The sequence below is a fragment of the Mustela lutreola genome, chromosome 15 (genome assembly GCF_030435805.1).
Source record: "Mustela lutreola isolate mMusLut2 chromosome 15, mMusLut2.pri, whole genome shotgun sequence".
Taxonomy (NCBI): domain Eukaryota; kingdom Metazoa; phylum Chordata; class Mammalia; order Carnivora; family Mustelidae; genus Mustela; species Mustela lutreola.
The window spans coordinates 43,487,963-43,500,348 of NC_081304.1; the positions used below are offsets into that span (position 1 = coordinate 43,487,963).

A 12,386-nucleotide genomic window follows, 5' to 3' on the forward strand; every position below is an offset into this window, starting at 1 on the left:
CTCCAACACATGTTGTTTCCTGTCTTGCTAATTTTGGCCATTCTAACTGGTGTAAGGTGATATCTCAATGTGGTTTTATTTTTTTTTAAGATATTTATTTATTTATTTGACAGACAGAAATCACAAGTAGGCAGAGAGGCAGGCAGAGAGAGAGGAGGAAGCAGGCTCCCCGCTGAGCAGAGAGCCCGACGCACCGGGATCATGACCTGAGCCGAAGGCAGAGGCTTAACCCAATGAGCCACCCAGGTGCCCCTCAATGTGGTTTTAATTTGAATCTGCCTGATGGCTAGTGATGATGAACATTTTTTCATGTGCCTGATAGCCATTTGTATGTCTTCATTGGAGAAGTGTCTGTTCATATCTTCTGCCCATTTTTTGATATGATTATCTGTTTTGTGTGTGTTGAGTTTGAGGAGTTCTTTATAGATCCTGGATATCAACCTTTTGTCTATACTGTCATTTGCAAATATCTTCTCCCATTCTGTGGGTTGCCTCTTTGTTTCCTTGACTGTTTCCTTTGCTGTGCAGAAGCTTTTGATTTTGATGAAGTCCCAGAAGTTGCCTTTTGAAGGAAGGGCTTTAAGGGAACAAGTGGCTGCTGCATTTAACCATAATTACAGTAAGTGTTGACTATAAGGGCTCTCAGTGAATGGACTTCATTTCACTGCATTGGAGAGGTTGTAGAAAGTGAAAAACAACCTGAAGGCTTTAAATTCTCAACTCAAGTTGCAGTCAGAAAACAAGAAAGATTTCATGATGACTTTGAAGGAATCTATTTCTTGTAGATTCAGGATAGATATGGATGAAAAATAAGCCTACAAATTTAATGTGACAGGATTAAAATGTAAGTTGAATTCATACAGTTGCCAAGTCTGTTATGTGAAAGTTAACATGCCTCTTGAAAAACAGAGATCCTGAGACTTAGAATGTTTACATTTGGATGGAAGCTAAGACCTGAGCTACAAATCTCTCTAAGCCTCCCTTGGCAGCAGAAGCAATCCCTCTCCTATTTGAGCATATTAGATTTTATTCACTTAGAGTCTCTGTAATAACTTCACTTAAGGCAATTAGCTTACAGGGGTATGTCTATTTTCCTTAAGGCCCACCTGTACAACATTCATTGCCTTTAGACCCAAAATTGGAGTCATATCTCAGCATGTCCCATCAGGACAAGTCAAATCTGGACTGAGAAGTTACTGTTGGTACTCCAAGAGAATAACAAGGTTTTTGCTCATTTATAACGACAAAAACCTGCAGGATATGTGTGGGGATTGATTACAAAACTTTTCGACTAAGAAGGATGGATATAAGTTTGGATTGGCTCAAACTTGTCAATACTTATATACTTAGAAGATTTACTTAGCTGTAATATTTTTAGTATCTGAGAATGGTTTTAACAGTTCCCTTGGTAGGTAAACTGAAACTTTGACCCAAAATAAGGCCTATATTCAATGAGACTGAGATGCCAGAATCTTCTTGGCATGCTATAGAGGAAGAAATCCAAAGGCTTATAAGGTTGCTGAAGTTGATTTCTCTTATGTAACCTACCTATTATGCACCTTTACCATATCCTCCCAAAAGGTCCAGATGGCACTTTCTTGAGAAATACGTCAATGAAGGGAACATTAGCGTCTTTAGTAACTGTTCTCTGTAGGCTAAAGATGATGGTAGTAGATACTGCCATTAAAATTATGGGATTCTTATGGGATTCCAGAGTGATAGAAGACATGGTATATGGTATATAATTGCCAGAAATGAGGTCTACTGGTCAAAATCAGTGCTCATCAATACCATAGATAAATAGTATTTTGGTTTGCTGCCCAAGGTCGAAGCCCATATTATAATGGGCTCATTTTGTCTAGGACTCACACCTCAGTTATTTACCTACTTACTGAATATATAGTTAGAATTACCACAATGAATAGCAAGAATTAAAGTGACTATCTGAAAATTTTGACCCACATGGATTTTCTGTGGTGATCATTATTTCCATTGAGGTTAAATAGATAGGATATCTACTAAATTGTTGCTAGAGTTTTTTATAGAAAAGCTCTAACTATGGGGCCAGAAACAGTTGAGACACCTCAATGGAGAATCTTAGCTTCTTATCTAGTTTCCAGACTTAAGCCAATTTATACACCTAGAATTCTTTGATGTAGAGTAAGAGGCTGGCTCTCTTGAAGAAGAATCCTACAAGACTGCCTCAAGCAAATACAGTAGATCTTACTCCCAAGTGTTCCTCAAAAGACCTGTAGCCATTTACTAGAGTGAAATATATTGGAAGGAAGGATATACTAGAGTGAAATATATTGGAAGGAAGGAGATATCCCAGACTTTCTGAGATTACCAGACACTGACTCCTAACTGACACTAACTCAAGTTAATACTAATCCCTACAATCTCAAAATGCCCCAGTGGACTACTGGTTAAAAGTAGAGTTTATAGATATCAAGTGATAAATAGTATTTTGGTCCCCCAATTAATCTGTGACCTTAGCTATGTTCATTTCTGGTTCCTGAATGTATAATTGGAATAGACATAGTCAGCAACTAACAGCATCCTTACAAATTGGGGGCTGAAATCTATCACAGTAGGAAGGACCAAATAGAAACTCCTGAACCTTCTCTGTCTGCCAGAATGGAAAATACAACTACTACATACATAAATACATACATACATACATACATACATACATACAAGCATACATGAATACATAGATAAATAAAACAAAAACAGAACAATTCCACAGAAATTAGATATAAAAATACATGGGTGATGTGAAGGATTCAGAAAAAGCACCTGATCACATTCTTATATGATTCTGCTCTTTTGCCTATGCAGAAGGTAAACTGCTTGTAGGTTAAACATTTAAAAAATTGTTTTAACATTTTAAAAAAATGTTTGTAGGTTACTATGACTCCATTTGCAGTTGTTACTCACCATGTGGAATCTTTATTGAACCACATTGACACAGCCCCCTCATTCACAACTACTGGATTGTCAAATACTATTTTCTCCAGAGCACTTTACAAGGACAGACAGAAGTCTGACTTCACCTGTCAGCACTATACTTTTATGCCTCACCATAGCACTAAAGCAGCCCTCTTTCTTTCTATTATAATCTATTATGCAGACATCCCACAGAACATCAGATCTACTACCTCGATGATTTCCATCATGGTGATTGGACCTGCTGAGCATGAAGAAGCTTTAGATGCCTTGGTATAACCCATATGTGTCTGAGGGAAAAAGATAAAAGCCATGTAGTATCAGGGCTTACCATCTTTGTAACAGTTTTAGCAGTCTATTAGTCTGAAGCATAACAGAATATCTCAAAATACGAGGCAAATGTGCCACATATCACCAAGAAGCACAATGCTTATTGGACCTTATTGGACCTATTTTAAGAACAACTTTACTCTCATGTGCTGCTCTTACACATTAATTGAGCTGTCAGTTGCAAGAGTTAAGTCCCACAGCAAGAAAAGTCTTTGTAGACTTTGTAGGCTGCAAAAACTCTTCTTTGCCTTGTACCTTATTACCTAGACGATCTGACGGTATTTGAAGAGTATGGGGCAAATTAAAATGTTATGGCAATTTGCAGTAGAAGAATTACAGGGTAGATTCCTTGACTTTTAGAACAAAATCATGCCCTCTACTAATGTTGACTATTCTCCTTTGAGAAACAGCTCCCGCGTGCGATTATACTATGACAAAAACCATTTGCTTATTATCTGTATACTTTTCTGAATGTATGTTGTATTTTTTCAAAAGATTTCCTTTTTAAAACCTCTATGGAAATGAAGGTCCAAATATAGCAAAAACAATTATAAGAAGAACAAGTTGAGAAGGATTTCCCTCATTTTTTAAAAAGGTTTATTTAAAGAGAGAAAATAAGCAGAGGAAGAGGGAGAAAATCCACTGAACATGGAGCCAGTCATGGGATTTAATCCCATGACCCTGAGATCATGACCTGAGCTGAAATCAAGACTTAGATGCTTAACCAACTGAGCCCCGATTTCCCTCTTTTTTTCTTTTTTTTTTTTTTTTAGAAATAAAGTTATATTAACAATATTTGGCCTGGCCTCAGATTTATGAGTATGTGAGGATTTAGTGCATAGCACAGGTAGCAAATAATTCAGTGATAAGAGACTAATCAATAAATGCTAAGTTGGGACAATTGGGAAAAAATTAAAATTAGGTTAGAGCCTCAATAATGTGCAAAAATATGTCCTAATCTAATCAAAGACCTGAATGTGGAAAACAAAATTATAAAAGCTTTAGAACACATATAGAGTATAGAGGATGACTTTTGACCTTGGTATAGGTAATATTTCTTAGAGAATACCTCTAGTAAGCATAAACCATTCAAGAACTAATTGATATATTTGGCTACCTCAAAATTAAAAACATTGATCTAGTTAAACTCACCAAAAGTTAAATGAAAAAAGAAGAGATTAAACTGGGAAAGAGTATTTGCTATATAGATAACAGAATGATCATTATCAAAAATTTACAAATTGGAGCACCTGGATGGCTCAGTTGGTTACGCGACTGCCTTTGGCTCAGGTCATGTTCCTGGAGTCCTGTGATTGAGTCCCGCATCAGACTCCCTGCTCAGCTGGGACCTTGCTTCTCCCTCTGCCTGCTGCTCCCTCTGCTTGTGCTCCCTTTCTCTCTCTATCTCTGACAAATAAATGATATCCATTTTGCCGGCTAACTGAACATGATAAAAATGAACACTTTTAATTACTTACCCACAGAAATGTTCATACATGTATGCAAGGAATGTGTATAAGTATATTCACTGCAGCATTATTTTAGTATCTGAACACTGGAAATAATCTAAACGTCCATCAATAAAGGGACTTTAAAAAAGTTTACAGTGTTTTTTATGGACATTGGGGAGGGTAAGTGCTATGGTGAGTGCTGGGAAGTGTGTAAACCTGGCAATTCACAGACCTGTACCCCTGGGACTAATAATACATTATATGTTTATAAAAAATTCAAAAAATTACAGTGTTTTGAGGGTACCTGGGTGGCTCAGTTGGTGAAGAAGATAACTCTTGATTTCCACTCAGGTCATGATCTCAGGGTCCTAGGACAATGCTGCATCTGGGCAGGGAGTCTGTTTGAGGATTCTCTCCCTCTCCCTCTGCTCCTCCCTCTCAAATAAATAAATAGATCTAAAAAATTTTTTTAATTACAGAACAAGCAGCAAAAAAGGAATAAAATATATCTCTTCACATATACGAGTTGATCTCAATGTTGAGTAAACAAAAGGAACTTTAAGAAGTACATATGTACTATGATATCAATTATATGTTTTTAAAGTACATACCCAAAATAGTAACAATCATAATTTCTGGGTGTTGGGAACACAAGTGTTAGTTTTATCATTTTCTCTATTTTTCTGTTAAAATGTTTCTCAGAAATGATACAAAAAAGAACGAGTTGGGAGTGGTTAAGTGCTGTCCTCAGGTCTAATTGGATAAGAATTGAGCATTATACATTGGCTTTAGCAATCAAGTCAGTAACTATTGTTAAGCATCTATTAAGTGCAGGGCATTTACACATGTCACAGGATGGGGAAGTAGAGAATAAGCCTAAAGTTAAGATATAGCTTTCCTGATTTTTGACTCTGCAGCTTTATTTACATAATGATGGTACCTGAGGCGATGATAAAAGCTTCTCTAAACCATATTCATTTACATAAAAATCTCAAATCTCCTGTATGAACTAACTGCTAACTTTCTGCCTAGGTAGGGTTTTTGGATCGGCAGAGGACATTGGTCTTGCTGGAAACATTCTATGACCAAAGTTCAAAAACGCTTAGAAGTTTGCTGCGAAACCCAAGACAATGTAAGTGCCATTCAGAAGGAGATGCTGAAGCTTGAATGACATATTATACTCACCTGATAAAAGTCATTGTATTCCCATGGAATTCCTTCACAGGACATCTCCCTTAGATCATGATAGCTAATCTAAGTGTTCATTCCCCACAAGATTCACTCTTCATCACAACTAGATGTCTTTTTCACTATAGTCCAATACTAAAAGTGGTCAAGTTAGAACTCAATTTTAAGTTCATTCAAATGAAGAGGTGCTCGAGTGGCAATCTGAATGTTTTAGAAATTAAGTTTGTAATGCTAATTCCAGTTTTAGTGTGCAACTCAGAATTCTAAAATTTCTGAGAAAAATGTTTCCTTCTCCCAAGCATTTTTACTTGTCTGGCTTTACTGAAATTACACAGTAAAGAATCTTTTTTTACATTACTACCAAAACAAGTAGGATTATGGGTTTTGTTTTTATTTTTATTTATTTTTTCTTTTGAGAGGAAGGAAGGGGGAGGGGCTGAGGGAGAGGGGGAGAGAGATAAGCAGGCTCCATATCCAGCACAGAGCCCAATGTGGCACTTGATCTCAAAACTCTGAGATCATGACCTGAGCCAAAATCAAGAGCCAGATGTTTAAACAACTGAGCCAAGCAGGTGCCCATTTTTATGTTTTGAAGAGAAAGTCTTTGAATGGATGGGTTTTCCCAAAAATGTCAATATTTTAGTTCTCTGTGAAAATTGTTGGATACTTAAAAATCTGGGGGTGATATAGAGTAGTCCTGGACACCAGAATTGCTTTGTTTTTGTTGTTGCTTTATTGTTTGAGTGGATTCTGGTGAATGCCATCCTATCTTTCCCTAGAATTCTGAAACAGGTGTTCACATAAGTTGGGAGGAAAAGAATTGAGGAATAAAGAAGAAAGAAATGGAGAGAATAAGGAAGGGGGGGGAAATGAATATCAGGAAAGCATAGCCCAGTGAGTGACAGAGACTTGCTTTTATTTTGATACTGTAGATACTGAAAAAAGTATTTGAGGTGGAAGACATGTGTCCTCTTCCTCATCCCTATACTAGGCTTATTGTTGGAGGACCAAAAGTCGTGGTTAAATTCTACTGTTGTGACAGTCTAAGCAACTCTCCAACTAGAAAAGGAAGAATCATGCTTATTTCCAAAGCTACACCTTTTAGGAAGGGATAATTTCTAACTTACAGTAGTGAGCATCTTTTATGTTGCCTAGAATATCTTTTTGCTTTTATTGTGTTGTAGGGAAAGGTAACTGTTATTTATTTAAATCAATAGGCCCATGTTACAATTATGATGATCAACACTGTTTTGCATTAATTTACTAGTTCTGATTCTTCATTCTAACATCAATTATTTAAAGAAAAATTTTTTTTCTGCATTAGGGCCACTCATTGAATTTGAAGAGATAGACTTGTCTGAGTTCTGGGGAGACATGGATAATCAGAAACATATTTATGAAGACTTTGACAAAGTTCTCTTAGAGATGAATGCATTACTTTCTGAAAAACATGCCAGCAAAACACAAAGAAACTCATTTGAAACTCCAGAAGATCAACAGAAACATGATGAACACAGTGAGTCAACACTGCCAGAACAGCAGAGAAGGATGACTGCAGAACAAGAACCAAGCAGAATTTCAACTGAAGGACAAGAACAAGACGGAGAGTCAAGTAGAGAAAAAAAACTGTACAGAAAATCAGTAACAGAACAAGAAACCCATACGGGGTCAACTCCAGAACAAGGATCAAGTAGAGACTTAATAATAGAACAAAAACCACATGGTGACTCAGTAATAGAACAAGGGCCACCAGAACGAGTGTCAGAACAAGGAGTCAACATGGAATCAGCTACAGAACGAGGACTCCACAGAGCATCAGTATCAGCACAAGGTCAAGACGAAGGGTCAACCTCAGAACGAGGATCACACAGAGAGTCAGTAGCAGGGCAAGGATCACACAAAGGGTCAACTGCAGAACAAGAACCACCCAGAGGGGGAATTCCAGAAAAACAACAGGGTTCAGCTTTACAACCAGAAAGTATTACCTTCAGAGAAAGTAATATATCTAGGGAGACTACTTCCTATGAGCACACTGACATCTCCCCACAGAAAGAGAGGACTCAGGAGAAAATATATGAAGGACTGTTTGTGAATCCTGAACAGCAAGAGGAAGTCCCAACATCAAGAAGAAGATATCGTCTGTCAGGTAGTAACTCAGTTCACCTATGACATCAGCTCCATGCTTTGTGGAGTGATTGTTAAAAGTCTTTTCAGAAAATACTCATTTCAGTTAGGATCTCTTCTGGCATGCCAGATCATTCAGACCTTAAATATGTTGCTCTGCAACATGTGTCTAGGCCTTGAACAATCAATTAAATGCAAACCAGAATGTTTCTATTGTCAATTTACCTAGAATTCCTTTTGCACAGGAAGCCCATTCATAAGGAAGCCATCTGTGATGTTACATATGAAAAATTTCACTAGACTCCTGAAAAGGCAGTAGAAGCCTGATTGGTTTCAGTTTTCGATTTTTTTTTTTTAAGACTTTATTTATTTATTTATTTGAGAGAGAGACAGAGAGAAGGCAGGAAGAGGAACAGAGGGACAGGGACAAGCAAACTCTGTGCTGAGCATAGAGCCTGATGCAGGGCTCAAGCCCAGGACCCTGAGATCATGATTTGAGCCAAAAACAAGAATCAGTCTCAGACTGAGCCACATGGGAGCCCCAGAAGCCCTTTCATTTTAAGTATCATGTCTCATATTAGAGCTGCTTTTTTTTTTTTTTTAAGATTTTATTTGTTTATTTGGCAGAGAGGTCACCAGTAGGCAGAGAGGCAGGCAGGAGGTCGGGGGGAAGCAGGCTCCCTGTTGAACAGAGGGCCTGATGGGGGGCTCAATCCCAGGACCCTGAGATCATGACCTAAGCTGAAGGTAGAGGCTTAACTCACTGAACCATCCAGGCACCCCTAGAAACTGCTTTTTTTTTTTTTTTTTAAGATTTTATTTATTCATTTGACAGAGAGAGCTCACAAGTAGGCAGAGAGGCAGGCAGAGAGAGAGAGAGGAGGAAGCAGGCTCCCTGCTGAGCAGAGAGCCCAGTGTGGGACTCGATCCCAGGACCCTGAGATCATGACCCGAGCCGAAGGCAGCGGCCCAACCCACTGAGCCACCCAGGCGCCCTAGAAACTGCTTTTTAAAATGTCTTTAACTTCAACTATAAAGTGGATCTTGCATTTTTCAGTTATATAAGATGTATGTTCTACAAGAGTTTCTGAAAGTTATATTTAAGACAGAAAACTCCTGCATTTCAAATATTTATTCTGCAGAAGACTTTTCCTTTGAATGGCCTATGCCAATGTATGCCTTTTTGTTGAAAAATTCTAACTTCTTAGAGAGCCAGTCTCAATACCACTTAGACCTCAGTTAAGCATAAATGTCTTTAATTTAGTTTAACTTAATTTGGGGGGGGTGCCTATAGCAACTTTATTTTATCAGAGAAACCAGGCTGTAAGAAATCCACCAGGTCACCAAGTAATTTCCCTGGTGAGTCCTCTCACCAGAGACGACCTTCCTGCCTATGGCCCCTGCTGTTGGGAGATTCACACGGAGAGAGAAGGAGGGTGGATGGTGGCGAGCAGGTCCTTTCTTTCAACCACAGTACTTAACACTCAACCGCTGAATGTGTTTCGCAGAAAAGAATGTGTAGTGAAATAGGGCAGGGGTGTGTGTGGCGGGTATCTGAAACCCTGTGGCTCAAAACCAGACTCCTGCTCATCCTCTAACCTCAGCTGTTCCGAAAGAGTTTACATGTACAGGAAAGACATAGCCCCCAAACCCTGTCAATCATGCCATTGCAACATTCCAGAAGCTTTATCTGCTCTTTAATTTTAAAGTCCCACAGTCCCGAAGAAAATCCTTATTCAAAACTCCTAAGTCATGAGTAACCTATGTTTTATATTCTCCATTATCAGTAACTAACTGGAAACATCTCGTTTTTCAGCATTATGTTTGGTTCTCCATAAAATAGGGCTGTTAATTTTTGGCTCTCCTTACATACTAGCTAGAAAAATTGTGACATTCTATTCAATCAGATATTATTAATAAGGACTTAATTTTGTTAAGTGTTTTTTTGTTGTTGTTGTTGTTGTTTAAGATTTTATTTATTTATCAGAGAGAGAGAGCGAGCACAGGCAGACAGAGGCAGAGGGAGAAGCAGGCTCCCTGCCAAGCAAGGAGCCCGATGCGGGACTCGATCCCAGGATGCTGGGATCATGACCTGAGCCGAAGGCAGCTGCTAACCAACTGAGCCACCCAGGCGTCCCTAATTTTGTTAAGTGTAACAGTGATCCAAAATGACAGTGTCTAGGGATGCCTGGATGGCTCAGATGGTTAAGCCTCTGCCTTCGGCTCAGGTCATGATCTCCAGGTACTGGGATCGAGTCCCACACCAGGCTGCCAGCTCAGTGGGGAGTCTGCTTCTCCCTCTCCCTAGGCCTCTACCCCTGCTCATGGGCTCGCTCTCTCTCCCTCTCTCCAATAAATAAATAAAATCTTTAAAACAAGCAAACAAACAAAATGACAGTGTCTAAAAAAATAAAACCAAAACAAAATAGAAATGTCTAAATGACGTAGGAGTTTCTTTCCTTCTGATATAAAAGTTAAAACTAATATGATAGCTCAGTCCCCTGAAATCAGCAGAGGCTCAAGTTCTATCTTGTGTCTCCTCTAACCACATAGTCCTGGATGGCTCACTACCGCATCCAGATTCAGAGCAGAAGGTAAGGAGAAGGGGCACCTGAGTGGCTCAGTCAGTTAAGTGTCTACCTTTGGCTAAGGTCATGATCTCATGGTCCTGGGATGGAGCCCCGCTTTGAGCTTGTTGCTCAGCAGGGGAGTCTGCTTCTCCCTCTTCCTCTGCCTGCTGCTCTGCCTACTTGTGCTCTCTCTCTCTCTGTCAAATAAAGAAATAAAATCTTAAAAAAAAAAAAAGGGTAAGGAGGAAGGAGAAGAGATAGGCATTACATCACTTGCCCACACATCACATTGGTCAGAATTCAGGCATTTGGTGACATCTAGCTGTGACAGAGTTTAGGAAATGTAGCCCTCATGCTGAGTGGTCATATTTGGGTACAACAAATAGCTTTCATCATAGAGCTGCTCTCGACAAGTAAAGTTATTAAGTGATATCTTTGTGGTTGAATGTGACATAACATAGATGGGAAATAACCTGACAGAATATTTGTGGTGTTCTGTATGCAAGGCATATTTCTCATTCATTAATTTAGGACTGTGTCATAGAATAGATAATATCCAATTTATAGCAGTTTTCTTTTTTTTTCTTTCAAGTTTTTATTTAAATTCCAGTTCATTATAGCCACTTTCTTTTGTACCTTTTAGAAACTACAAAAAAGGAAAATGAGAAAGATCCATCCTGTCATAAATCCCAAGAAATAGAAGGAAAGTCATGGTCAGGTGACTCCTCATTTAATCCCCCTTTTATTTATACTTTAGAACAAAGTATGAAAGTGAAATTAAATTGTCTATTTAATGGAATGTATATTTTGTAGGTGAACTTTCAACTTGTAACTGGAAGATGAATAATATCAAATGTGAAGATGAGGAACAGGCACATTTACTCCTCAGTGACTCCAGGTTCACAGGTACGGGTTAGCAACCAAACTATGAAACCAGACGGCAGTCCAACTGATGAATTTAATTTACTGTGGTGCCCCATGATAAAGACTGAACTTAGCGAAGACCCAATGGCAGGGTGATCTTTGCACTATTTTGTCCCTGAGCTGATGGATCTAAGCATATACAAGATGAATGTTTTTGGTGGTAGTATACCTGTAGGTATGTGCTTTTCTGCTTCAAAATGTATGGATTAGGATACAATTTGTTTTTACCGTCACGTGGCCCTATAACTGTTTTGAAGCTATGATCCAGGTACACAAAGGGAATCAGGTCTCGGATATTAGAACTCAATAGAAATCATTCCAGCGATTCCTCTCCCTGGTAGTTTCATAACTCAATATGTGAGACTCGTTTGAATCTATCTTGTTTTTGAAGACTTATAAAGAAAGACCAACTTAACAGAGAGAGCAAAGAGTAGCTTTTAGCTCTGAGATAAACCATGTATTTAACAATGATGGTTCCAACAAGAGCCCATATTTTACTGCAATGCTCTTTTATCATTTTACCTTTCATCAACAAGTAGTAGAACTACTTATATTTGGATTATTTTCTTACTATCTACAAATCTTTTCTCATTTAAGCCTGGGTCAAATAACAAACTTTCTATCCTCAAAATACTTTGGTAAAAATGCACGGCATTGGTCAAGCTCCTGTGGCCTGCTAGTTCATGTTCTTCTTCTCTTGGTCTTACTTCTTTATTTCAGTTTTGCTTTACCATTTTGAAAAACTGCACGTGTGATTTTTTTTAGATCAAGTCAGATCTCATATGGAAGGCATGAGGGCATGAATGACTGATTCGGTGAATAAATCAAACATAAGTCTCTGGGCTGATAT

The 12,386-nt window shown here is 38.4% G+C and overlaps 1 protein-coding gene across 1 annotated transcript in view; it reads left to right on the plus strand.

Moving 5' to 3' along the window:
• Positions 1-12,386, plus strand: part of EFCAB5 (EF-hand calcium binding domain 5) — a 167,832-nt gene that overhangs the window by 99,749 nt on the left and 55,697 nt on the right. Inside the window, exons 12-15 of the mRNA XM_059147747.1 lie at positions 5,763-5,862; positions 7,243-8,064; positions 11,256-11,330; positions 11,426-11,518. Of these exons, the coding sequence (XP_059003730.1) occupies positions 5,763-5,862; positions 7,243-8,064; positions 11,256-11,330; positions 11,426-11,518 (1,090 nt within the window). The remainder of the gene's footprint in view (positions 1-5,762; positions 5,863-7,242; positions 8,065-11,255; positions 11,331-11,425; positions 11,519-12,386) is intronic.